The 26,352-nt window shown below is 53.8% G+C and overlaps 1 protein-coding gene across 1 annotated transcript; it reads right to left on the reverse strand.

Moving 5' to 3' along the window:
• On the reverse strand, nucleotides 1-24,210 carry Csf2rb (colony stimulating factor 2 receptor subunit beta). Its single transcript, XM_048355896.1, has 14 exons — nucleotides 24,135-24,210; nucleotides 18,222-18,458; nucleotides 17,325-17,448; nucleotides 16,148-16,338; nucleotides 11,841-11,998; nucleotides 11,570-11,738; nucleotides 10,986-11,115; nucleotides 10,689-10,846; nucleotides 5,023-5,165; nucleotides 3,930-4,092; nucleotides 3,483-3,573; nucleotides 3,286-3,343; nucleotides 2,723-2,823; nucleotides 1-1,987 (listed from the first exon to the last, which is right to left on the reverse strand). Exons 2-14 carry the CDS (start codon nucleotides 18,295-18,297, stop codon nucleotides 892-894), a joined length of 2,658 nt encoding a protein of 885 aa, XP_048211853.1. The 5' UTR covers nucleotides 18,298-18,458; nucleotides 24,135-24,210; the 3' UTR covers nucleotides 1-891.
• Nucleotides 24,211-26,352: the final 2,142 nt, after the last annotated feature.

Raw genomic sequence — 26,352 nt, forward strand, 5'->3', positions numbered from 1 at the left:
CAAACACAAATCTACACCAAGTGATAAAAGACCAGATAATGCAAACAAGCCTCATGTAATACCCCGTTGTAAAAGCAGAGGCCGGCAAGACCCAGAAAGCCCAGAAGGAGCCCCCCCCCCCGAATCCTGCCCCCCTCCACGGCCAGTGTGGGGGGGGCCAAGGTCCCTCGTGGTCCTGGGGGAGGAGGCAGCTGAGCGTCTTCCTGCACCTCAATGTCCTTTCTCTTTCTGGAACTTTCCCCAACTTTCCCACCATTGCTCAAGTGTGTTCTAGATCCCTCTTCCCTCTCGTCCCATCGGCCTGGTCCCGACGTACACTCCGCTGGGCCGTTTGCTTGGAGGGACAGGTGGGCTGAGGACTTCCAGGCCTGACCATGACGCGAACTGGTCCGGTTCTTGTCTTCCCAAGGTCCAATCCCCAAGGTGCCCGCGTGGCGGCACCTCCAGTGCCCGGCTACAAGCCAGCGACGTCATCTGAGGGTGACTGGGGGTGCCAGGCGGCTGAGCCCTTAGATGTGCAGCAGAGGTCTCACTCTCAGGACAGGCTGGGCTTGGGCCCCAGCCTAGTTCCACGAATAGATGAGTGGGAAAGGGCAGGTTGCAGCGAAGCAAGGAACACGGGCCTCGAAAACGTGAGGGAGGGAGGTAGAGGAAACGCGCCTGGGAGGCTCTGCCTCAAAGCCTAAAAAAGGTTAACTTGAAAGAAAAATGTGTGTGTGTGTGTGTGTGTGTGTGTGTGCATGCACGTGTGTGTGTGTGAGAGAGACAGACAGACAGACAAAGATAGGGAAGGGCAGGGGCAGAGACCCGGAGTTGAGGGGCACGGAGGAGTGGGGCATCCTGAGGTCAGTGTGGGACCCCCCCCCCCGGGCTCCGCAGAGAGGCCCAGGCTCAGCACACCTCTGGAGGCTTGCTGACACCCCAAGGGGACAGCGCCAGGTAGTCCTGCTGCTTCAGGGACTTGAAGAACTGGATGGCGGGCACCCGAGCTGTGGGCTGGCACTGCGGCTTCTTGCCCGGGCAGGCCTGCTCTAGATCCCCGGCCTCAGGGCCCGGCCCTGGGGAGGAGGGCTTGCTCCGAGGGGAGAGAGGACCGGGTCCCAGGCCGGGAAGGAAACAGTAGTCTCCCACTTGCTGTAGGACCAGGAGGCCCTCGGGGTGTGGCGACACCGGGGCCCCATCCTCCCGAGTCTCCCCTGGGCTTGGGAGGGGGCTGTTGGGTTTGGGCGGGTCAGGACGGCCCACGGGGGACGTGGGGGCCTGGCTCAGGGCTGGGGGAAGCTCCACGTAGCCCCCAAACGCTGGCTTCCCTGATGCCGGGGCTCCAATCAGCCCACTAGGCGGCTGAGGACAGAGGCTGGGCGTGTGGTCTGAGACGGGGCCTGGAGGGGCCAATGTGACCGATGGGGTCCCCGTGGGCAGGGCGAACGCCAGGTCTGCAGTGGTGACATAGCCAGAGGCCACCGCAGGAGACGAGGAGGTGGCAGGCAGAGCCACCGGGCTGTCCTTTGGGTCCTGTCCACCGGCCCTTGGCTCAGAGATAACAGGGCCTCCCCCAGGCTCCAGGGAAGGGGTCTCCTTGCGTTTCTCCGGGCTGGGCTGGTGCTCCTCACTCACGGGCTGGCTGAGCCCCGTCACCTGGGCCAGGGGGACCAGCTGCACCTGTCCCCCAGGCGGCAGACACAGGTACTCCAGGGAGCTTGGCACGGGGGGGCCCAGGCTCCCACCCACCTGCAAGGGTGGGCAGCTCGTGATATCAGGCAGGGAATGGCTGTGTGGGGGCCCCAGGTAGGGGCCGTTGAAGTCGAAGCTGGGGACCCGTTTCTCAGGGTGGCCTGTAGGGGCAGGGGAGTCAGGCGGAGGGCTGGGGGGCCGCTCCGCGGGCAGGCTAGGCTCAGCTGGGGTGGCGTCTGGTTCAGAGGGTGAGTCGTAGAAAACTTGAGGGTCCTCTGTGGTGAGAGGTGACACCTCGTTGCCCTTCAAGCCCCTGTGGGAAGACCAGAGAAGGGTGTGGAGGCCACCGGGGCAGGTGACCGTGCGTGCCCAGGACAGGCTGGGCAGGTGACCATAGTGACCGTGCGTGCCCAGGACAGGCTGGGCAGGTGACCGTGCGCGCCCAGGACAGGCTGGGCAGGTGACCGTGCGCGCCCAGGACAGGCTGGGCAGGTGACCGTGCGCGCCCAGGACAGGCTGGGCAGGAGACCGTGCGCGCCCAGAACAGGCTGGGCAGGTGACCGTGCGCGCCCAGGACAGGCTGGGCAGGTGACCGTGCGCGCCCAGGACAGGCTGGGCAGGTGACCGTGCGCGCCCAGGACAGGCTGGGCAATCCGGAAGGCCTAGCACCTGGTCTCGCGGCGGGTGCCTCAGGAGGTGTGGGGTCTCGGTAAGCATCACATATGCAGTGCTTAGCTCAGGGTCATCCGCAGGACGTCAGGCCGGGCCCGTGGCCCGCCGGTGCTCCAATCCCACCTTTGGTTATCCTACCTCTGCGGTGTGGCCCCTCCCTGCGCGGCAGGGCGAGGGACGGGCGAGGGGACTGGGGTCAGGTCTGTCCCTGGTCTCCGCTTCCCTCCCCTGGGCGTCAGGAGGTTCTCCCCGAGTCGACCTGGCGGCCTCTGTGGGTCTCTTCCCCTACGAGCCACGGGCCGCGTCGTCCCCGCCCTGGATGAACGGCGGGGTTACGCCGCCCTCCCGCACCCCGGGTCATTGCACACACACTCACCCCTCCAGCGCAGGACAGAGTCCCCACGGCCCCCAGGGAGGGGCGCTCCTGCCGGCGAAGGCCCGTGCGCTGTCGGGGAGCCGCAGCCCCGCGCTTCCGCCCTGGGAGAGGGAGGACGTGGGGGGGGGGGGGGGCTGTGGGTGGTGGGGGCCGTGGGGACCACGGGGAACAGGGGAATTCGGGGAGCCATCTCCGTGCGTCCTGACTGCCCAGGGCCATCAGGCACCACGGGACTGAGGCCCAAGGAGGGGCTGCCATGACCCTGGGGTCCTGAGCACCCAAGAACAGGGGTCTGGGTGCAGCATCCCTCCTGTCTGTCAGTGGGGGCTCCTCCAGATGTGGACTTGTGGCCCCTCACAGGCCAGTGCTACTCCACCACGGGCTCCTGTCCCCACCAGTGCCATGGCCGCTTCCCCCCCCCCCCCCGAATCCACCAGCCCCGCCTCCAAGCGCTCAAGGCTGGGGCCATCCCACCCTGGCCCTGACGCCCTCCCCCGGGGCAGGGCAAGGAGGCGGCGGGACCCCGACAGGGAGCCAGGAGCAGAGCCCCAGGCAGGTCTCACCTGGAACAGGATGCTCTTGCTGGGGTTGGGCAGCCTCTCCTTCCACTTCTTGTTCAGCCTGGAAAGACACCAGGGGACCTCAAGGCCAGCTGTTCTCCGGCCCCACGCACAGGGGAAGCCGAGGTCCCCCGAGCGGGTGGGGGAGCAGGAAGTGGGAGGCCCTGGCTGCCCTCCCCCGAGCCGCAGAGCCCGCTCACCGGTACCCATAGACGCCGCAGAAGCGCAGGGCCACCAGCAAGGTGGGGACGACGCCGGCCAGGATGAGCGGCAGCACCCACACGGGCAGCACTTGGGGAGCAGAGGGGACGAGGCATGTCGGGTGGGGGTGGGAGGGAAAGGCCGGGCACCCCGGAGTCGGCAGGGCCTCGCTGTCCCTGCTCAGGCCCGGGGCTGGGAGACGCTGAGCGGGGAGGTCGGACGCAGCCGAGAACGGGGCCCGGGGTCGCAGTGGGCCCCCGAGACCAGCCCCGGTGGCGTGGGCGGCCCGGGCGTGACCCGGCCACCTTGGGGACTTCCTGCAGGAGGCGGTGCGGGCGCTGGGCCTCGGGGGGGGGGGGGGCGGAGGGAGAGGGAGGTGGAGGGTGCCCGGGGCCGTCTGTGGGTGTCCAGCCCTCCCCGTCCGGCCCGTGGTGAGGGGGCCGTACCCGCCGCTGTGGTCCACGACTGCTCCTCGCTCCACTCGCTCCAGATCCCGTGGTAGACCCCGGGGCTGGGCTTGACCCTCACCCGGGCCACGTACGTGGAGGCGGGCTCCAGGGCTGGCAGCGCCATGCTGTGGGCGTTCTGCAGGGTCTCTTTCTTGCTGTCCTGTGGAGGAGCGGGGGCACCGAGGCTGAAGCGCAGGCCCCTCCCTGCCCGGGGCCAGCGGGCCAGCTGTGACCCCTTCCCCTGCCGCCCGCGATCAGCCACATCCAGAGCGCCCAGGGCCTCGTCGTCACCACGGGGGACCCCATTAGGCCACGCAGCCCAATACACTGATGGGACGTGACCCTACTCTCCTTCTCACAGTGCCAGGGGTGACACCAGGGCCCAGAATCCTTCGGGCTCAGCTCCTCCCACCATTACCTGGAGATCCCCCTCTACCACCCAGGTGTTCTGGGGTGCCTCTGTATCCCAAATCCAGCCTATTCCTGAATAGGAAGGCAGGGCAGGTAGATCATACTCTGTTCTCAGAAATGGGATCCACCAACTTAAGCCTCCTCACTCTACCCTGACACCCCTCCTGCCTCAGTTTCCCCATTTGTAGCAGAGGCTAAGGACTTGTTCTGTGGAGCCCGTGGCTATGGGCAGGTCCCAGACCTGTCAGGCAGAGGGGATGGAGATGGAGCGGGGGTGTGGGCAGCCTGGGCCTCAAAACCAGTCTATTCTCAGTTGCTGTCCTTTGGGTCCAGATACCATTTCCAAGTTAGCACGTCGTCCCTGGGACTCTGGAACTTGAACACTTTCATCCATCATCTCAGCTGGCCCCCCACCAGTGGGTTCTGTCTGGATTCAGGGTCCACTCTGGTCATGTGACCATGCCATGTCAGCTCTGGGAGCCTCAGCTCCTTCACCAAGAGATGGGACCACGACCAGCTCATTTCTCAGGGGTACAATTGCCCAAGTTCCAGTAGTTACCTCTGACTGCTGGTTCAGGGCCCAGGCAGGCGGGGGGGGGGGGTCCTTGGGGGTGGGCACTCCCTCCCTCTTGTTCCCTCCATTTTCTGTTTGGGTTTGTTTTTCCCCCCCGGCCCTCACCTCCCAATTGGCTGTAGAGTTCTTCCTGTACTGGACCTCAAACATGTGGGTGATGTGCGGGTAGTACATTTTCTTGGCTGTCCAGCGCAGGATGTAGCTATCTCCATCTTCAGTCACATTGAGGGTGGGGCGGGGTATCTGGACTGCAGGGAGGGAGACTTTCAGGGTCCTCAGGTCCTCGCCCCTGCGGTGGTCACAGGGGCTTCCTGGCCCAAGACCCTAGCTCCCCACCAACTGAGGCCAACCAGGCCTCACTCAGTCACCACATCACCAGTGTCATCATGACCACAGCACCACTTCCAACCTTTTCTGTTTATGTGGTACTAAGGAATCGAACTCAGGGCCTCATGCATGCTAGGCAAGCACTCTACCACCAAGCCACACTCCCAGACCCCGTAATTCAACCTTAAATCATACCTTTGTCCCCTTTCTGTAGCCCCTCTCCACCCGCTACACTTCCTATCTACTAGTAGAAAGGCTGTCTTGTCCTTATTTCTTTTCTACCCCCGTTCCCCAATACCACCCCCCTCCCCTCATTACCTGAACCCCCATCGGGTAACCAAGTCACCTAAATATAATGTGATTCAACTGCTTTCCTGTTTTCTATTAGGGATTTTGAGCTCTGTTTTGTGTTTGCATTCTTTCTCTTCTGCTTGGTTTTCTTTTCTTCTCTATTTGCTGTTATCTGGGATGGGGTGTGTGTGTGTGTGTGTGTGTGTGTGTGTGTGTGTACCTATCTGCACACACCTATGTGCACATGTACCTGCTTACCTATTCAATTCTCTTGTATTATAACACATCAGCTCGATTTTCACTGCTATCTCACTCATACTTCAACCCAGACATTGCCCAGTCTTAGCTCCGAAGACATATATTCCAGTAAAAAGTCACCAAATTAACAAAGTAACAAGGTGAAATATTGCTGTCAAGAACTAACAACTCCATAATAAAGGACTCAAGTGATACATGCGGAAGCAGAAGAAGAAGAAGAAGAAGAAGAAGAAGAAGAAGAAGAAAGCTCAAACATGGAGTTCAATAAAATAACAACAAGAATTGTCAATACAATAAATGAGGTGACTATAAACGGCTCAACAATTTCAAAGATGAGTCCAACAATAAAAGAATACAAACAAGGAACTAGAGAGCACAAGAGAATAGATGAACAAAATAAAGAAGGTCATGCAGGATATAAAAGAAGAAGCAATAATGATATCAAAATCTTGAAAAAAATCAAATTGAAGTCCTGGAAGAGAAGAGCTCAGTAACTCAAATAAAAAAGTGCAATTGAGTGCTGGGAATGTGGCCTCATGGTAGAGTGCTTGCCTAGCATGCATGAAGCCCTGGGTTCCTACTGTGGCCCAAGTGGTAGAGTGCCAGCCTTGAGCAAAAAGAAGCTGGGGCAGTGCCCAGGCCCTGAATTCAAGCCCAGGACTGGCAAAAGAAAATGCAATTGAAAGCCTAGCTTACAAAAGAGAAGTTGAAAGCAGAGTATCAGAGGGTGAGGATAAAGCAAAGGAAACAAATCAAAGTCTTGAAAAAACACCTAAGTTACAAAGAGGACTTATAAGCTCAGACTCTGCCAAAAGACCAAAGTTACGTGGAATGGGGATATATAAGGGAGGTGAAATAAAACCCAAAGTCTTCGAGGATGGGGATATAGCCTAGTGGCAAGAGTGCCTGCCTCGGATACCCGAGGCCCTAGGTTCGAGTCCCCAGCACCACATATACAGAAAACGGCCAGTAGCGGCGCTGTGGCTCAAGTGGCAGAGTGCTAGCCTTGAGCAAAAAAAAAAAAGAAGCCAGGGACAGTGCTCAGGCCCTGAGTCCAAGGCCCAGGACTGGCCAAAAACAAACAAGCAACAACAAAAAAAAACCCCAAAGTCTTTGAGAAGCTATTTAGTAAAATAATAGAAAACGTTCACAAATTTGAGAAAGAAGGGGGCATACATCTGGTGGATGCTTAAAGAACTTCCAACAGGAAAGATGAGAGAAGAAATACCCCTAGACACAGTATAGCCAAACCACTAAGTTACAAAGAAGAAAGAACACCGAAAGCCTCAAAAGAGAGGAGACAAGTAACTTACAATGGCAAGCCCATTAGAATACCAGCAGATTTCTCTATGCAAATGCTAAGTGCAAGGAAGATATGGAATGACATTTATGGCCTGAAAGATAACAATTGCCTACCTAGACTACTGTACCCAAGGAAGCTGTCCTTTATAATTGAGAGAGAAATGGAACTTTCCGTGACAAATGAAAGTTACAGAATTTCATGACTACCAAACCAAAACTGAAAAAAAAACCAACAACCCAATAACACACATAAAGGCATTCTGTGAACAGGGGCAAACCCCAAACAGAAAAATGTAGAATAAAATATACTAGACTAAGTTGCAAGTATTAAAAAGAAATCAAAATGACAACAAATATGATGTACCTTTTAATGTGTGTGTGTGTTTTTCCCCCGAGCTGGTTCTAGGGCTTGAACTCAGGGCCTGGGCACTGTCCCTGCTTCTTTTGCTCAAAGCTAGTGCTCTACCAGTTGAGCCACAGCTCCACTTCTGGCATTTTCTGTGATTAACTGGAGATGAGTGTCACGGACTTTTCTGACCATGCTGTCTTCAACCCTCAGGTCTGAGCCTCTTGAGTAGCTAGGGTTATGGGCATGAGCATTAGCGCCCAGCTCAATGTTAACATTAAACTTTTAATGGTCTTAATTCTCCAACATTCCACTAGACCCCACCATTTGTTGCTTACAAGAAACACATCTCACTGACAAAGACATGGGTTAATTAAACAAACAATTCTGGGTTTACAAGTGCTGACAGATCAGTAGGATACTTCAGTGCTCCACTCTCACCAATAAGAGGTCATTCAAAAAACAACCACCACCACCACAAAACTCAATAAAGAAACCGCAGAACTAAAGAACATCATAGACCAACTAGACTTAAGAGAGTATTTCATCCAATAGCGGCAGAACACACATTTTTTTTTCCCTTCAGCAATTCATGGAAATTTCCCCCAAATAGATCATATTCTAAGATGTAAGTCAAGCAAGCCTCAACCAATAGAACAAAATTGAAATAACACCTTGCATTATATCAGACCATAATGGAATTAAACTAGAACTCAATGACAAAAGATACTATAGAAAATATTTCAATACATGTGAAATGAACAAAACATTGTTGAATGACCAGTTAGTTACTGAAGAAATAAAGGGGAAAAGTTTAAAAGTTCCTGGAATTAATGAAAATGAGAACACAGCCTGCCACAGTCTGTGGAATATAGCGAGACAACGCTGAAAGGAACCTTCAGAGCCGGGAGTGCATACATCAGAAGAAGAGACGCTGCTCAAGCACACTGTCCAATGATGCTCTTCAAACTTGTAGAAAAACAGGAGCAAACTAAACCCCACATTAGCAGACAGTAAGAAATAGTAAAGATAGGGCAGAAAAATAATGAAATGGAGGCTAAAAAACTATAAACAGAATCTATGAAACAAAAGTTGGTGTTTGGGAAAAGTAAATAGGGTCGACAATTCCCTAGCTAATCTGACAAAAGAAGAAGGAAAGTAATTCAAATCAATAAAATTACAGATGAAAAAGGAATATCATGATAGATACCAAAGGAATCCAAAGGCTTATAAAAAATAGTTTGAAATCTTATTATCAAATAACTTGGAAAAATCCAGAAAAGAGAATTAATTTCTGCAAACAGTTGACCTATCAAAACTTGAACCATGAAGATACAAACCACCTCAAGAGATATATAAGAAGTAATGACTCTGAAACATTAAGTCGCCAACAAAGAAGAGTCCAGAACCAGATGGATTCATGACAGAATCTGATCACAGCTTTAAAAAAGAACAATAAAATTCTTCCATGAAATAGAAAGGAATACTACAAAACTCCTTCTGTGTGTTAAATATTATACTCTTTGCAAAACCAGACAGAGACAATAAGAGAAAATTGTGGATCATTGATGCAAAAATTCTCAATAAGATCCTTACAAATGAAATTCAACAACTCATCAAAAAGATCATGCACCATGAATGACTAAGTTGGGCCCATTCCAGGGATGCAAGGATAGTTAAAACACATGCCAATCAATAAATGTAACACATCAAATGCTCAGGGCTAAGGGACAAGCACACGTGATCATCTCAAGTGATGAGGAAAAGCCTTCTGACAAAGTTAGTTACCTTTTTATGATAAAAGCTCTGAATAAACTAGGAATAGAAGGACAGTAACCTGAACTTAATAAAGGCTATATATGACAAACTTATAGCCAACCCCTTACAAAATGGGCAAAATCAAAACCATTTCAAGAATGAGAAAAGGATGTCCGCTCTCCTCATTCTTATTACATACAGTGCTATAATTCTAGTCAGGGAAATACAGCAGGAGGAAGAAAAGGAGATTCAAATAGGGAAAAAAAGAAGTCAAATGATCTGCTTTTTCAGAAGACATGATCCTATGGATTCCACCAAAAATCTAGAGTGGATAAATACCTTCAGAAATGTATCAAGATACAAAGTCAACACTCAAAAATCGATGGCCTTTCTGTGCACCAACAATTAATAGTTTGAGTAGGAAATCCAGGAAACAATTGCCTTCACTATAGTCTGAAAAAAATAATAAAATATCTAGGTTTTTCCTTAAGGAAGTGAAAGACTCTACAAGGAAAACTATAAAACTTTGAAGAAAGAAATTGAAGAAGACATCAGCAGGAGGAAAACCTTTCATGCTCACAGATTGACAGAATTAATATTGTGAAAATAGCCACATGTACAGATTCATCGCAATACCATCAAAATTCTAACACTCCAAATTTCATAGGGAGTGATAAAAGACCTCAAATAGTAAAAGCAATTCCAAGTGGAAAAAACAAAACATCAAACACCACGAAAGGTATCACAATACCAGACTCAAAAATACACTGCAGAGCCACAGTGAGAAAAACAACTTGGTACTAGCACAAAAAGAGACCTGAAGACCAATGAAACAGTATAGAAGATCCAGAAATAACACCATGCACCTACCAACAAATCTTCTTTGATAAAAGAGCCAAGCTCATATCACGGAGAGAGAGAGAGAAGAGAGAGAGAAGAGAAAGAGAGAGAGAGAGAGAGAGAGAGAGAGAGAGAGAGAGAGAGAGAGAGAGAGAGAGAGAGAGAGAGAAACGGTGCTAGGGGCCACGGGCTATCCACCTGCCGAAGACTGAGCCAGGACCCCTCTTCTCTACCTCCTTTGCAAAAGCCAACTCCAACTGATCACAGGGCTCAAAGGAAGACCTGCAACTTTACATCCACTACAGACAAATGGAGGCGAAACCCTGGTAATTACTGACACAAGTAAGTCTTTTCTGAATAGGATTCCAGTTGCCCAGAGGACAGAAGGAAGAATTGACAAATGGAACTGTAATACAGGACAGTTCTCACAAAAAGAAACACAAACTGGCTAATAAATACATGTTTTGCAAATCGAAGCTGCTGCAAATGCTGGCCGGGATTTGAGGGAACAAAGGAGCCTCATACACTTGGGGTCACAGGGCTGCACTTCTTTCAAAGGTCACAGGACTGGGCTTCTTTGAAAGAGATGCGCACTAGGCCTGGGATTCTTGGGGTGTCAGAACGAACCACGCTGGGGGGGAACACTCACTGTGTTCCGAGCTCTGGATGCTTTTTTCCTCCATCCGTGGCCTAACAGACACGGTGTACTGGCCGTGGGCCCCGGGGTCGGCCACGGGGATCCCACAGCGGTGCCGGGTGTAGAGGCCACCCACTTCCTCCTTCAGCACGGGGGAGCACTCTCTCTCCCTGGGGAGCACAGGGCGTGAGGACAGGAATCAGGAACAGGCCACCCGAGAGGTGAAGCCTCAGGTGAGTTGCGGTCCCGGGGACCGGAAGCGGACAGGGCGGGGTGGGGGGGGCGGGGACGACAAACAAGGACACTCACTTTGCACCAAGGCTGTAGAAGAGGCCGAAAGAGACGGACTGGATCACGGGGGACCGCACCTCCCAGGAGCAGCTGAGCGTGTGGACCCCGTCGAAGAAGCACTGCAGGTTGCGGGGCTGGGCCTGGTCCCCTGGGAGGAGGGCAGGCTCGCTCAGCCGCAGCTCTGGTCCCCGCCCCCCCCCGCCCCGTGCAGCTCGGACACAGAGAGCACGGTCAGGAGGACGCAGGACCGGGCCGGGGAGGGTGGGTGGCGGGCTGGGCCCCCAGCTCGAGAGGACCGGGCCCAGGTGCGCCATTCCAGGGCCAGGGATAACCTCCGAGTGTTGGAGGCAGAGGAGGCCTTGAACACGGCTCTCTAGCTGGCCATCTCATTGCCACTTGGGCTGTCCTTGTCGTGAGGAGCAAAGGTGGGGGGGCCGGGCCCAGGGCGCGTGGGGCAGAGTTGACCGGGAGGCTTGAGTGGACAGGGGGCAGGCCAGGGCTGCTCAGGTCAGAACCCGAAGCAGAGACCTCGGGGTCACAGCTGTGGGCTCTTCCGCCGCTTCTGCCCAGGGAGAGGCCTACTCCCCCGTCGACCCCATTACCTGGCTGGGAATCCCAGTGCACCTCGGGGCTCCAGGGGCTGGGCCGTCCCGACAAGCTTGAGTTGGAGGACAGCCAGGTCCGCACTCGGGCCACGTAGGTGCTGCTGGCCGTGAGGAGCTCTGGCCCCAGGGTGACCTGTGAGGACTCAGAGCGCAGGCTGGTGGCATCCTGCAGGAGACAGGTGTGCTGTGGGAAGGGGTGGCCTGGGGTGACCAGGCCTGGGGTGGCCTGGCGGGGGTGGGGGGGGCAGAGCCACCTCAGGGGGCCTACCTCCCAGGAGTCATGCAACTGCTTGTACACCACCTCAAACGCCAGGTCCGTGGGTGACAGCCAGGATGTCGGGGCAGCCCCGAGCGCCACCGTCCAGTTCAGCAGGAACTCCTCCCCCTGGGCACTGACCTGGAGGTCCTGGGGTGAGGGTGGCCGGACTGTGGGGAGAGGAAGCACAGGGCGGGTGAGGGCTGCCTGGCCTGCTGGGGACACACCCGTCCCCCATCGCTGGAGACCATGATGAGGGACTTGACCTCCCCCACGGCGGGGGGCCCCGGGTGAAAGCAGTGGCAGGTGTTCGGGGGGGGGGGGTGTTGAATGCCAACTGCCAGCTCCTCATGGGGCGAGAAACCAAACGGCAGCCCCCTCCTGCCCAGCCGCGCACTGTGGCCTCCCGCCCAGCAGAGGGCGCTGCGGGCCAGGCTGCTCCTTCTCCTGCGGCCCACTCTCCCTCCTCCTGCCCAGGTCCCCCAGGTCTCTGAGGACTGTCATGGCCTGGTATATGCGTCACGTGCTCCAGGCGCCCTCTTGGACTCCCGCCCACTTGTGGAGTTCCTTGTTTCATGTCTCCATGCAGCTACCCCACCCAAGCAGATGTACACGCCACCCCCCCTTCTGCCTTCCCTGGGAGGCCGGGAGCTTGGGGCCAGGGCTTGGGCCTTGGCTCCCCTCCTGGGCCGGGAGGCAGCCGTGGTGTTCATGGTGGGGGGGGGGGGGTGGCAGGTGAGAGGAGGCAGGAAGGGGTGCACGCACCCAGCGGGGGTCCTCGGGGACTCTCAGGCCCCCCCCCCACCGTGCTCCCTCGGAGCACTGTGGTAGAGAGGCACATTCTGATGCCGCGACCCGGCTTTCCTCACTCTGCGTCTGATGGCCAGCAGGGGGCACTGTGTGTCAGGGCCTCTCCTAGGGGGAGCCCTCAGATTCCTAAGACCCCCCCCCCCCCGCCACCCTCCCAACCATGGCACAAGCACAGCAGAGGCCCCGCCCTGCCCCCAACCCCTCTCACCCAACTTCAGCCATCTTATGGCACCTGCTCATTTCACAGAGGGGGAAGTGGGAGAGGAAGTTAGATGTGCGGATCTCCTGCCAACACACATCTGTTCCTCTCTCCCTCCTTGACAAGTTCCCAGGGACTGGCACGGATCTCCAGATCCTGAGGAAACCTCTAGGGTCAAAGCTCCACGCTCCTCCATCCCCGCCCTCCTCTCTCTTCCGCCATGTAGGCCTCTAGGCCCCACTGCGAAGTCCGTGTGTCAGCGCTGTGTTGCTGGGCCCTGCTGTAGGAAAAGGGGGTAGAATCCAGCGACTGCCTTCCTCCTCCGCCTCTGCCGGCTCCCATGTACGCCCTTATCCTGGCTCTCCTCCACGAATTCCTTGGGCGCTTCCTGGCTTCTCCCCAGTCTAGCTCTCGTCTCCCACCCAGGGTCTTCCTCCTTGTACAGTGCCCCACTTCCGGTGCCAGTACAGGAGTTCTTCAGGATAGCCAGAGTCCCATCTCCCTGATTCTCAGGGGACTCAGGGGACATAGGAGGGGACAGAGGGGCATCTACCCTCCCTGTGCGGCTGGCAGTCTTAGGGTCTCAATCCTGCTGAGCACCCTCTGTGTCCCCCTCCCATTGTCCCCCTGTCCTGAACACTACACATCGTGATGGGGTTTCCCAGCATGCCTCAGCCCTCTGAGCTCCCCCGCCCTTGCACATGTGGAACCCCTGCCAGCAATGCACCTCCTGCTCAGAGCTCCTCCTCATCTGAGCTCGGCTGCAAAGCTATTTCCTTCCTTCTGGAGTGTTTGTCCAGATCCCCCAAAGTGCCTGCCTCCACCCCTGACACGTGGCACACCAGCCAACATCTGGTGTTGCCCAATCCCCTAGACCTTGGCCCTGACTCCCCTGGGGGAAGGAACTCTCATCCACTGAACCTGTGCTTGTAAATGTGACACCCATGACCGTTCATTTTCAATTGTCAACATCACTGGAAGGCAAGGGCCTTGCAGATGAGTAAAGCACACCTCTGTGTATGTCTGACAGGTCGTTTCTAGAGTCAGGGAGACCATGAGAGCTCTGACCTAATGCATGGATTCCTCCCTTGATGGATCTAAACTTGGAACAGAATATTTGGAGGTGGTGGAACGACAGGAGGTGGGATGTGGTTGGAGGAAGTAGGAGGCTGTTCTTGCCTGGCCCCTTCCTGCTACAGCTCTGCTCTGCTTCCTGTCCTCCATGGGAGCTGATCTGCTTCCTGTCTTCCACCATGAGAGCTGCTCCGCTTCCTGTCCCCCACCATGGGAGCTGCTCCGCTTCCTGTCTTCCTCCATGGGAGCTGCTCCGCTTCCTGTCTTCCACCATGGGAGCTGCTCCGCTTCCTGTCTTCCACCATGGGAGCTGCTCCGCTTCCTGTCTTCCTCCATGGGAGCTGCTCCGCTTCCTGTCTTCCACCATGGGAGCTGCTCCGCTTCCTGTCTTCCACCATGGAAGCTGCTCCGCTTCTTGTCCTTCATCATGGGAGCTGCTCCGCTTCCTGTCCCCCACCATGGGAGCTGCTCCACTTCTTGTCCCCATGATGGGAACTGCTCCGCTTCCTGTCCCCCATCATGGGAGCTGCTCCGCTTCCTGTCCTCCACCATAGGAGCTGCTCCGCTTCCTTTCCCCCATCATGGGAGCTGCTCCACTTCCTTTCCCCCATCATGGGAGCTGCTCCGCTTCCTGTCTTCCACCATGGTAACTGTTCTGCTTCCTGTCCTCCATGGGAGCTGCTCCGCTTCTTGTCCCCCACCATGGGAGCTGCTCCGCTTCTTGTCTTCCACCATGGGAGCTGCTCCACTTCCTGTGCCCCACCATGGGAGCTGCTCTGCTTCCTGTGCCCCACCATGGGAGCTGCTCTGCTTCCTGTGCCCCACCATGGGAGCTGCTCTGCTTCCTGTCCCCTACCATGGGAGCTGTTCTGCTTCCTGTCCCCCACCATGGGAGCTGCTCTGCTTCTTGTCCTCCATGGGAGCTGCTCCATTTCCTGTCCTCCATGGGAGCTGCTTCGCTTCCTGTCCTCCATCATGGGAGTTGCTCCGCTTCCTGTCCTCCACAATGGAAGCTTCTCTACTTCCTGTCCTCCATCATGGGAGCTGCTCTGCTTCCTGTCTTCCACCATGGGAGTTGCTCTGCTTCCTGTCCTCCATGGGAGCTGCTCCGCTTCCTGTCCCCCACCATGGGAGCTGCTCCGCTTCTTGTCCTCCATGGGAGCTGCTCCGCTTCCTGTCCTCCACAATGGAAGCTTCTCTACTTCCTGTCCTCCACCATGGGAGCTGCTCTGCTTCCTGTCCTCCACCATGGGAGCTGCTCTGCTTCTTGTCCTCCATGGGAGCTGCTCTGCTTCTTGTCCTCCATGGGAGCTGCTCCGCTTCCTGTCCTCTACAATGGGAGCTGTTCAGCTTCCTGTCCTCCACCATGGGAGCTGCTCCACTTCCTGTCCTCCACTATGGGAGCTGCTTAGCTTCCTGTCCTCCACCATGGGAGCTGCTCAGCTTCTGGTCCTCCACCATGGGAGCTGTTCCACTTCCTGTCCTCCATGAGAGCTGCTCTGCTCTGGGCCAGCATCCCCACCGTGATGAATGAGTCCTCTGAAACTGTGAGCCAAATAAATCTGTCTTCCTCCATGTCTCTGTCAGGCATTCTGTCAGTGTCTAGAAAGCTCATCAAAGAACGTGCCAACACTTTAAAATGACTTTCCATTCTATTTAGGAAATACTGCAGGGCTGGCTTTATTTCCTCTACTGCACATTGGAACAAGCCCTCACTGGACAAAATGCCCTTTGGCACCACTCAGGACCCTGCTGCCTTCCTGGGCCCCCACTGGCCCCAGGCCCTCAAGAGTGGGCAGTGAGGAGACAGGCTCTGAGTCTAACTCACAGTTGGGAGGGGGGACTTGACTTGAGCTGCCATCCCTACTCTTGAGGTGGCATGGTGGAGCCTCAAGGGCCACAACCATGAGATGGGTTGTTGTAGAAAGATGAGCTAATAAAAGGAAGAGTCCTGTCTGCTGACAGTTCCTATGTGATCCCAGGAATAACCCTCCTGTGGGAGGCCTTCAGCCTGGGAGCCATGGATGGTCAGGTGAAGGGGGGGGGGGTGGGGGGGTGGAGTTGAGTGGGGAGCTTAGGTAGAGGCCCTCACACTGTACCCCTAAAACTCCTCCAGCACAAGGACTCCATAGCCTCCTCTGTCCAGAAACCAGCCCCCAGCCCCAGGACTGCTCCTTGAGTCCCTTGAGTCTCTGCTCCTTGAGTCCCTCTCCCCTACAGAGGCCAGTTCCCTCACCATGCTGGTCCAGCAGAACTGTCCTCTGGATGCTCAGAGGCCGGTCGGGTTGGAATGAGAAGTAGTCGTTGTCAGTGAGGACGAAACTCTCGTAGGAGATACTACAACTTCTGGGGACACAGCGGGGAGATGGGCAGCCTGACCTGGGCAAGCTGTCGCTGCGGTTACAGGCCACGGGTTGTGCGGGATCCCTGTCAGGACAGAATGTACATGGTCCCAGAGGGAATAAAGGCCGCCAACTGCTCACTGAGCTACCAAGTGTTCCCCACATCCTGGGCCTTGTCTGGGCTCAGGAATGGGGTGGTGAGGACACGCAGATCCCATGGTGGATGGAGGCATAAGGAGAGAAGGCCTCAGACCACACCGAGGCTCCTGCCTCTGCTCACAAGAGGGAAAAGAACGCAGACCAAGAGACTAAAAGGACTGTCCCAGGGCACCTGGGGGCCTGGAGAGCTCACAGGAGGCCAGGGAGTGATGATGGATGGATGGGTGGTAGGGATGTCCTTAAGCAGCAAGGCCCAATCCATGGGACCTAGGCTCAGGCCTGAGGTATCAGCTGGGATGAGGATTCCCTGCAGGGTGGGGACAGGAGGCTGCAGGGGGAGATGAGGAGGGGCAGGGGTGGAGAGGAATCTGGGAATTCTGGGATCTCCCTCTGGGCTTCTGCTGGCTCAGGGTCAGGAGAGAAGTCACTGGCTGAGCAGGGAGATGGCTACAGGAGAGGGACACAGCACACACAGGGAGCATGCAGAGAGCCAGGGGGGACGTGGGAGATGGGAAGGACTCCTGTAGCAGTGCTCTCTCCAGGGGACCTGGCTTTGCTAGATTCCAGCCTGTGCTCTTTCCACCTAGGGCTTGTCTCTGACCTCCCAGAGGGAAGCTGGCCACCTCCCTGAATGGCCTGTACAGGGGTGGCCATCGGTCCAGAAGAGAGCCCCCCAGGGGTCCTGGGGAGATGGGAGACCCAGCCTTGGCACACGGACCCTGTGTCTCTGTGTCTGTTCTGCACTGCCCCCCACCCTTTGCAGTGGTCCCCCGCACCAGGCTGGTCCCAGAACTCCTACATCACACATCACAGCACCCAGGCCCGGAGGGAGCTTCTCAGTCCCTTCCCTCTGCCTCCTGTCACGGGCATTGACTGACACGGGCCTGGGTCCCTGGTGCCAGCGTCACTCACTTGTTGAGCCGGTGGTACAGGGTGACATTGACGAACTGCGCGGCGTCCTCGGTGTCCGCCCAGCTGCAGATGATGTGGCTGGTGTAGTCGTTGTAGCAGCTCAGGGTCTGCAGGGGGATGGTGCCTGGTGGGGAGAGGCAGGAGGGTCACCCACCCCTTCGGCATCCTCAGGTGGCCCAGCCTTGGGTGTCAAGCTTCTGCAGAGGGCTCTGGTGGGCAGAGGGGCCTCTGCACTGGGGCACTGCGGTGTGTCTTGGACTCTCCCTTCCTGACAGGCAAGCAGGGACCCCAAAGAGATTCTCAGCATATTTGGGGGTGCTGTCATACACTACCCCAAACCGTCCCCCCTCCCCCAGGTCGGGACATGCCTTCCACATGCTACGTGGCAGGAAGGGCACAACCAGGGATTGGCTTCAGCCTGCCAGCCCTGCCTTGCACCCCACACTGCGGTGCGAGTCTCAGCCTCAAGCCTGGGTTTAGCAGGGAGGAAGTGACATTCACAGGTGTCATGGAAGACACTATGGATTGGGGAGGGAGGGAGCCCGGGGGCATATCCTCACAGGGGCAGGGGCTGGAGGTGGGAACAAGAGGCCAGCAGAGGAGCAGAGGGTATGGTGGGGAAGAGGTCAGAGAGAGGCTGGAGCAACCCGGAGGACAGGCCTCAAGGGCGGGACTGGGAAGGTGGTGACCTGCTATGGTGTGGAGACACCCATGGCTGGGCGTGAGCCCTACAGATACCAGGCAAAGCTGGGCCGCGTCGGGGGAGCAGGGATAAGGGACCAGGGACAGAGCTGGGGAGGAAGGCAGGGCTGCTGATATCTGGGAACCTCTTGGGGGTGGCCCCCATGGACCCAGCAGTGAGGAGAGGGTCGAAAGGGGTCTGTCTGTCAGACTCACCTTCTGTCACAGGCAAGCTGGGACTCCAGCACAGAGCCAGCAGGGCCATGTGGAGGAAACCCCAGATTGGCGCCATCTCTTGGTCGCTGTGGACCTGCAGGTGGGTGGCACTGCCGAGCTCACGCTAGGGCTCCAATGGGGTCCTCATTGCTTTTCTAGGCTTCTCCCTGGCAGGGAGCTAGGCCAGGTCCGTGTCTCTGGCTCTTAAGATTCTTAGACTCTCCACCGGCTCTGGGCCTGCAGACAGTGTGGGCTGTGTCAGTTTTGTGCTGCCCGGGGCTGGTTGAGTCATATATTGAGAGTTCAGGGAGATGGCCGGCTGTACCTCGCCTTCCTCTCAGCCTGGGTCTCTGAGGGCATGACCTAGAGTGGGTGGGCTTGCTGGCCAGTCACTGACACTGGGACCCTGTGAACTGTGGTACAATGCCCAGAGATTAAGACAGCCAGAGGGGGTCCTGGAGCATGCCAGGCTCTATGAAGGCCACAGAGCTCCCCCCCCCCCCCAGGCTCTCTGAGGGCTACAGATCTGGGGGCCATAGATCTCCCCTCTCCCTCTTTCTCCGCTCTGGGGGGGATGGCACGGAGCATGCCCGGTGTGCTCACTTCCTTCCCTCTGTCTCCCCCTCTCTCTGCCTCTCCCCTTCTCACTCCTCTGTGGCGTGGAGATGGGTGCTCTCCCCGCCTCTGCTGCACTTGTCATTTCTCCCAAGACACCCTCTGCCAGTCAGTTCCCTATTCCCAAAGCCTGGGGATTTCCTCATTTTCCTACAGTCCACCAGGGAAGTACCCAGAGGCCAAAGAAGACCTATCGAGGTGCCCTTTCTCCAGTAATGGTCAAAACATCACGCAAGATGCCCTCACAGTGTGTGCCTGTCTGTCTGTCTGTCTCTATCTATGGCCTATCATCTACCCATCCAGCCATCTGTATCTATCCATTCACTCATCCATCATCTGCCTATCTACCCATTTATCCAACCATCCACTTACTCATCCATCCGCCCATCCATCTGTATATCGCTCTGTCTATGGTCTATAATATACCCATCTATGCATCATCTATCCATCTCCCCACCCATCTATCTGTAATCTATCCATCCATTCTTTCACCCATCCTTCCATCTATCCATTTACCCAATCACGTATTCAATCATCTACCTATCCACTCATTCATTATCCATATGTCTGTCTTTCTATCTATGGTCTATCATCTATCCATCTGTCCATTCATCCATCTATATCTATCTATCTATCTATCTATCTATCTATCTATCTATCTATCTATCTGTCTGTCTGTCTGTCTGTGAATCAGACACTAATGTGCAGTGATAGACTATTCTATTTAAACTGCTAGGAGAAGGGAGGGATTTGGGGGAGAATGCAATTGTAATAATCAATGCATATCCTATGAAACTCGGAAAATGGAGGGGATGAGTTGGGTTGGAAAAGATGAGGGAGAATGATGGGAAGAGTGGCATTAATCAAGATGCATTCAACTCATAAAGTGGATGTTGAGTGGTAACTCCTTGGTACAACTGCTTAAAGATACTTTAAAAATTAGAAAAGTGCTAGGAGAATTAAATGACATTGAAAATCAGCCCAAACCTCCATCACCACACCATTCTCCGAACGTGATCTTAAATAAAAATGTAAATGCTAAAAGTGAAATCCTATTATATTTCAAGTCACAGAAGTAAATAGCTTCACACCATTTATACTTAAAAAACCAGAGGCAAAGTCTGATAGATAAAAGTGAAATCAAACCCAAACCTTTATACAAGTAATTGAACCACAAAGCAAAGGATAAAATGTAGGGAAAAAGTTTGCAACAATGTCTTAATGGGAAGTTTATAAAAACAAGAGGGGCTGGGAATATGGCCTAGCGGTAGAGTGCTCGCCTCCTATACATGAAGCCCTGGGTTCGATTCCTCAGCACCACATATATAGAAAAAGCCGGAAGTGGAGCTGTAGCTCAAGTGGTAGAGTGCTAGCCTTGAGCAAAAAGAAGCCAGGGACAGTGTTCATCAGGCCCTGAGCCCCAAGCTCCAGGACTGGCAAAACAAAAACAAAAACAAAACAAATAAAACAAGAGAATGGGTCTGACCAGGGAACACTGCAGGCATGCATGGAAGCGTCACAGCAAATGCCCCTTGTACAGTTAGCTGATTTTTAAAAGATCAGCGGTTACCTGGAGAGAGAGGGATGGGTGAGAGCAAGGAGGAGACTCAGGAAGGCAAAAACAACTCCATAGCAGGCTACGATGTACACATATCTCTACAACTCGTTCAACCACAGAGGGAACGACCACAGGTCAGGGAGCCCCTGGGAGCCGCGGGGCTCTGTGGTGGCGGCATGTCAGTGTAGGTTCAGGGGTGGTGACCCACGTTCCCCTTTGGTGCAGGACAGGACATGGGTGTTTGCACGCCGGAAAGCTGTGTGCATGGCAGTAGGGGGGGGCAGGGTTGTATGGGAGCTCAGTTTTGCTGTGAACCTAAATGTAGCCTAAGAATAAAGTTTATTAAAACAAACACACCAAACAGTAGGCATTATAAAAAAAAAAGAAATAACTAAAAGAAGAAAGGAAGGAAGGGAGGAAGGAATGATGAAAGAAAAGAAGGAAGAAGAGAGACGGGGAGAAAGAAGGGAGGGAGGGAAAAGGAGAGAGACAAAAAACAGAAAAAAGGGGGAGGAAAGAAGGAAGGAAGGAAGGAAGGAAGGAAGAAAGGAAGGAAGGAAGAAAGGAAGAAAAAGGGAGGGAGGGAGGGAGGGAGGGAAAGCAAGCAAGCTGGGTATGGTATCAGCTCTCTGTAATCCCAGCATTCAGGAGGCTGATGCAAGATGATAAGACTTTTGAGGCCAGTCTGAGCTACATAGAAAGACCTTGTCTCAGCCTAGAACACAGAAAACAAAGGGGCATGATCTCCCAGATATATGACTGTTAAGAAAGGGAGACAGAGAGACAGTAGAGACCAAGTCTGTGAATACTGTATATGTTCTAGATACGTTGTATATTGTATACATGTCTACCTGACCTAGAGAAGGGATAGAAAAACAGGGTGTAGGATATCACAAGAAATGTACACACTGCCCTACTATGTAACTGTACCCTTTTTGCACAACACCTTGTCAAAAAATTTGTGTTCAATTAATAAACAAATAAAAAAAAAAGAAAGACCTTGTCTCAAAATTAAGCAAAAAGAGGTAGGGATTTGAGGGAGATTGTAGATCAGTAGGTCGTTGGGGGTTTATTCTGGCATTTGGGGGTAAGGATGGGGTTCAGACCCTGGGATGTGCACACACTAGGTGAGCAGGCTACTACGGAGCTACACACCCAGCTAAGAACTGGAGCCTTAACACTAGTAAGTCTTCGTAATAACTAATGAAGAATATTTTCCATTTATTTAGCTCTTAAATTTCTTTCAGCAAGGATTTGTAATTTCAATTCTACAAGGTTTTCAACTCCTTGGCTAAATTTACTCTCAGATGTTTCTGCTTTTATACACAAGTTGACGTGGAATTGCTTTTTCAATTTCCTTTTTGATTGTTCCTTGCCGGGGAACAGAAATACAAACGACGTTGTGTTTTGACATTGTGTTCTGAAATGGCTCTGAATTGGTTCATTAGCCTTACTTGAATTTGTTTTTCAGCTCCGTTTAGTAGCTTATTTGTTGAGATTTTGTGGATTCCTTGGGGTTTCTTATGTACGGGATTAGAATAAAGATATTTTGACATCTTGGGTTTTTAAATTTTAAAGCAAAACAAAACTAGATACTTGTGAGGCAGGTGCCTGTGGCTCATGACAGTCACTCCAGTCACTCGGGAGGCTGAGACCTGAGGACTGCAATTCAATGCCAGAAAGGGCAGAAAAGTCTTTGAGACTCTTTATCTCCAATTAACTACCCCCTAAAAAACCAGAAGCGGAGGTGTGACTCAAGCCTTGAGTCACAAGCCAAGTGAGAGGGCAAGGCCCCGAGTTCAAGAACCAGGACTACTCCTTCCCCATTCTACGTTTTATTCAGTTACATAAAAGCAAAGGAAGTGTGCAGATCTCTGCTGCAAAAAAAAAAAAAAAAAAGACTCTAGGATATATTTTAGGAAGGACAAATTCCAAAATGATAGCATACATTACTAGAGGAAAGAAAGCAAGTAGGACTTAGAGTTAAGTAGGAAAAGGAATGTTACTGTGGAAAGGAACCATAAGTGAACACATGACAAAGTTGAACTAAAACTTGGGTGACTTTGATGTGGGAGTTAGCTATGTGGTCAGAGCAGAGGAGAACTGAAAATATACTAAAGGCTTTGTCCTTTTTGTTTCCAAGAGCATATAGGTCCTCACAAAACCCCAATTCTGAGGAGAAATCTATGTTGGCGTCTCCCTCCCTCTCTCCTTCCCTCCCCATAAAGGTGAGCACTGGAGCTCTGCCCATCTCCAGGGGTGGGCGGTCCTTCCCCAGATCATCCCGCGACAGTGCAGCAGGAATGAGGCTTCCACACAGACTCACCACGGGCTTGACAGGCTGCTTCTGAATTCTAACCAACCACAGATGAGAGACCGGCTCTGTTTGCCAGAAAATCAAGGAATATCACAGTAGATACAACAGAAAAGCCATAGGGGAATAACCCGGTCTATCTATGACTTGGGGAGTGGCAGCTTTCAAATCACTAAGACCTAGAAGGACTCACACTGGTCATGAGTAATTTCCAGACAAGCAGATGATTTTTTTTTAAGTTTTACATTATTACACATAACCCATACCTCTGAATTCTAAACTCCCTGGGTGTGGTGGTGTATACTAGTAAGAAGGCAGAAGCCAAGAGGATTGTAAATTAGAGGCTTGTTTGGAATACAGAGAGTCTGTTTCCAAATGCCTGTGCGTACACGTGCACGCATGCACGCGCGTGTGCGCGCACACACATACACAAACATCAGAACTCAACTGATAAAAGCGTCAAAACAGGGGCTGGGGATATGGCCTAGTGGCAAGAGTGCCCGCCTCATATACATGCCCTGAGTTCGATTCCCCAGCACCACATATACAGAGAATGGCCAGAAGTGGCACTGTGGCTCAAGTGGCAGAGTGCTAGCCTTGAGCAAAAAGAAGCCAGGAACAGTGCTCAGACCCTGAGTCCAAGCCCCAGGGGTTGCACAAGACACAGAAGTCAGAAACCACAGAGCAAAAACCAGCTTAACAGATTTACTTGGGAGTCGGAGCAGTCAGCAAGCATCAGAAGGTGGGCAATTTGGATGGCCAGAGGGCGGGAGATGGGGTCAGGAGACGGGGAGCAAATTGAAAACCGTCTCCGTTCAGTCCTGAGGGATGCGGCTCCTGTCTCCCTTTTATGTCATTAAGAAGCAGGGAAGACGACAGGAAAACTTCAAAATCTGACTGTGCAAAAATGCAAGAGCCACTGCACAACTTGGCGATGGAGCCCGGCGGGTGAGAGCCCGAAAGCTCCTGGCAGCCCTGCCCGAGGCCAGGGCTCTCAGCCACGCCAACCTGCACGCACCGGGGACAGTGGGCAGGCACCCCCACCCAGCCAGAGCACACCCGAGCCCGGATTCCAACGGGGGCAGAGTGTGATAGATAAACGACACAGACAGACAGACAGACAGACAGAGACAGAGTGGGGACAGGTCCTCCTCTGCCTCCCTGTCTGTGCACAATGCCAACCTCATAGTTGTGCACATCTCCTGGTACACAGGCATGCACACACACAGGCATAGACACACACTCTTTCCCTCCCTCCCTCTTTCTAAACCGGCGTGGTGGACTTGAATCCGTTAGACAGAAGCCCCAGGGGATAGTCATTGCCACCAGCACCTTAGTGGCCCCGACAGCTGACCGTCCCATAACCCCTGGCTCCCCCGGGTCTTCCCCCCTCCTGGCCAGCCGTTCCCGGGAAGCCGGGCCTTACCTCTGTGGCATGGGTCAGGCCAGCCTCCTCTGGGAGCCTCTAGGCAGCTGTGAGCATTCCAGGCTTCCTATTTATTTGTGCTGACGTGGTGGTGAGGAAACGGTGAAAGAGGAAGCCCGGACGCCCTTCCACCAGCACCGCCAGCTTCTCAGAAATGGGGACATTGTTGCTGATAAACCACAGGACCTTCATTGGTTCGCCCGAGTTCGACGCCTCCACGCGGCCCTCCCAGACTCCCCAGAGGGGAGCGAAGGGAGGTGGGAAGAAGAGCATAGCAGGTCTGAGCCCAGAGCCAGACACACCTGGGGAGGGCTGGCAGCCCAGCTACTTCGTAGCACGCAACCTTGGGTCCCTTGTGTGTCACTTCTCTGGGCCTCCCCACCCATCCCCTGGGCAACTGGCAGCCCAGCATTCCTCTTCTCTAGCTTGTTTGAACTCAGGGCCTGGACACTGTCCCTAAGCTATTTTGTCCAAGGCTGGTGCTCTACCACTTGAGCCACAGCTCCACTTCTAGCATTTTTGGTAGTTCATTGGAGGTAGGAGCCTCATGTAGTTTCTTGCTCGGGCTGGCTTTGAACCTTGATTCTCAGATCTCAACCTCCTGAGTAGCTGGGATTATAGGCATGGGCCCTGTCCCTTCCTCTAGCACCCTTCCTGAAGTGAGTCTTCAAAGTGAGTTTGTGCCTGGCTGTCTTGTCCCTCCCCTGTACCCAGCACCAAGAAGGCCCTACATGCCAGAACACGGAGTGGAGAAGTGAATAAATGAACGAGTCCCAGGGCTCAGCACGCTGGCCCGATGAAGACCAGCGTGAGTCACTCTACTGGGGGCTAACTTCGTAGGGACACCGAAAACAAAAGCAAAAACCTCAAACAAGCAATCAGATCTTAATGCAGAAATAACCACACGAACGCAAAGCTAGGCAGGATAGGTGGACGCTCATCCTTTCAGGTAAACACAAGACAGGCGACTGTGCCTGGCTGCACCAGGCTGGAGGCTGAGGCCAAGGAAACCAAAACCAAAGTCAGAAAAATCACAGGATGGCTGGTCGGAGCTCCTGGTTTGAAAGGATAATAAACCAACAGGTCCATGAACTCTTTCTTTCTTGAGCCATATTTATTTATAGCCACCACATGGCATTGGGCAAGAATCCTGTAGAGATAGTGAAAGGCTGTTACTCTCTGCCCGGGAAAGTCACACAGTGTCTGCATCCACTTGTTCTATCTGTCTATCTCCAACGGCTCCAACATTCAGAGAAATGGTATTTCCTCATAGGTTGAGCAATGGTTTCTCTGCTTCTCAGGTTTAATGAAGTTGATGTGTCACCAGACAGCCCTGAATCTGGACACATGGTACCGACATGGTTGCATCCAACGTGTTCATGAATAGAACTGGACGCTCATACACAAAGATGACAAGAAACCAGAAATACTTGACTTGGCTCACACCCTATTGACAAGCACAGATGCCTTACCAATTGCCCAGTTTTGGAAACTATTATTGATCATGACCCAAGAAAGCCTCCCTTTTGCTTTGTACTCACCACTAGGGCCTGTCCCCAATCCCTGCCATCTCGGGAAACAAAACCTCTTCTCTAACAAATGTGCCCTTTCCAAAAAATGCATTTCCCACTCAATTATGAATTCTGACTCCAAGCTTAAAAAGAATATAGAAGGTGACAGAAGGAGCTTGGAAAACTTTACAAAGCACAGGTGTCTACACGACACTGAAGCCACCCAAAAAAGCTGTGGATCCAAACGAAGATCCAAGATGGCAGGCTAGAGACAAGGCAATGCCAGAGCTCTGTCTGCTCAGTCCGAAACACAAAGCCCTGTCTCAGGAATCCAGCTTGAGAGCAAAGGCAAGGAGTCAGAGCTGAGCGGCAATCAAGGAACATCAAACTTGCTGGGCACTGATGGCTCAGGCCTGGAATCCTAGCTACTCAGGAAGCTGAGACCTGAGGTTCAAGGTTCAAAGCCAGCCTAGGCAGGAAACTACATGAGACTCTTATCTCCAACAAACTACTCAAAGAAGGTGGAAGTAGTGTGTAGCTCAAGTGGTAGAGTGCTTGCCTTGAACTAAAAGAAGCTCAGGGACAGCAATCAGGCCTGGAGTTCAAGCACCCAATGAGAGAGAGAGAGAGAGAGAGAGAGAGAGAGAGAGAGAGAGACAGACAGACAGACAGACAGACAGACAGACACAGACACAGAGACACAGAAA

This window comes from Perognathus longimembris, chromosome 1, assembly GCF_023159225.1.
Source record: "Perognathus longimembris pacificus isolate PPM17 chromosome 1, ASM2315922v1, whole genome shotgun sequence".
Classification (NCBI taxonomy): Eukaryota; Metazoa; Chordata; class Mammalia; order Rodentia; family Heteromyidae; genus Perognathus; species Perognathus longimembris.

What these genes read in the sequence shown, in the direction of transcription:
- Csf2rb (XM_048355896.1), bottom strand. Translation starts at nt 18,297, where the DNA reads ATGGCGCCAATCTGGGGTTTCCTCCACATGGCCCTGCTGGCTCTGTGC. An exon ending in AGTTCTGCTGGACCAGCATG is followed by an intron (nt 11,999 to 16,147) that starts GTGAGGGAACTG and finishes CTCTCCCCACAG; the next exon opens with TCCGGCCACCCTCACCCCAG. An exon ending in GCAAGAGCATCCTGTTCCAG is followed by an intron (nt 2,824 to 3,285) that starts GTGAGACCTGCC and finishes TCCCTCTCCCAG; the next exon opens with GGCGGAAGCGCGGGGCTGCG.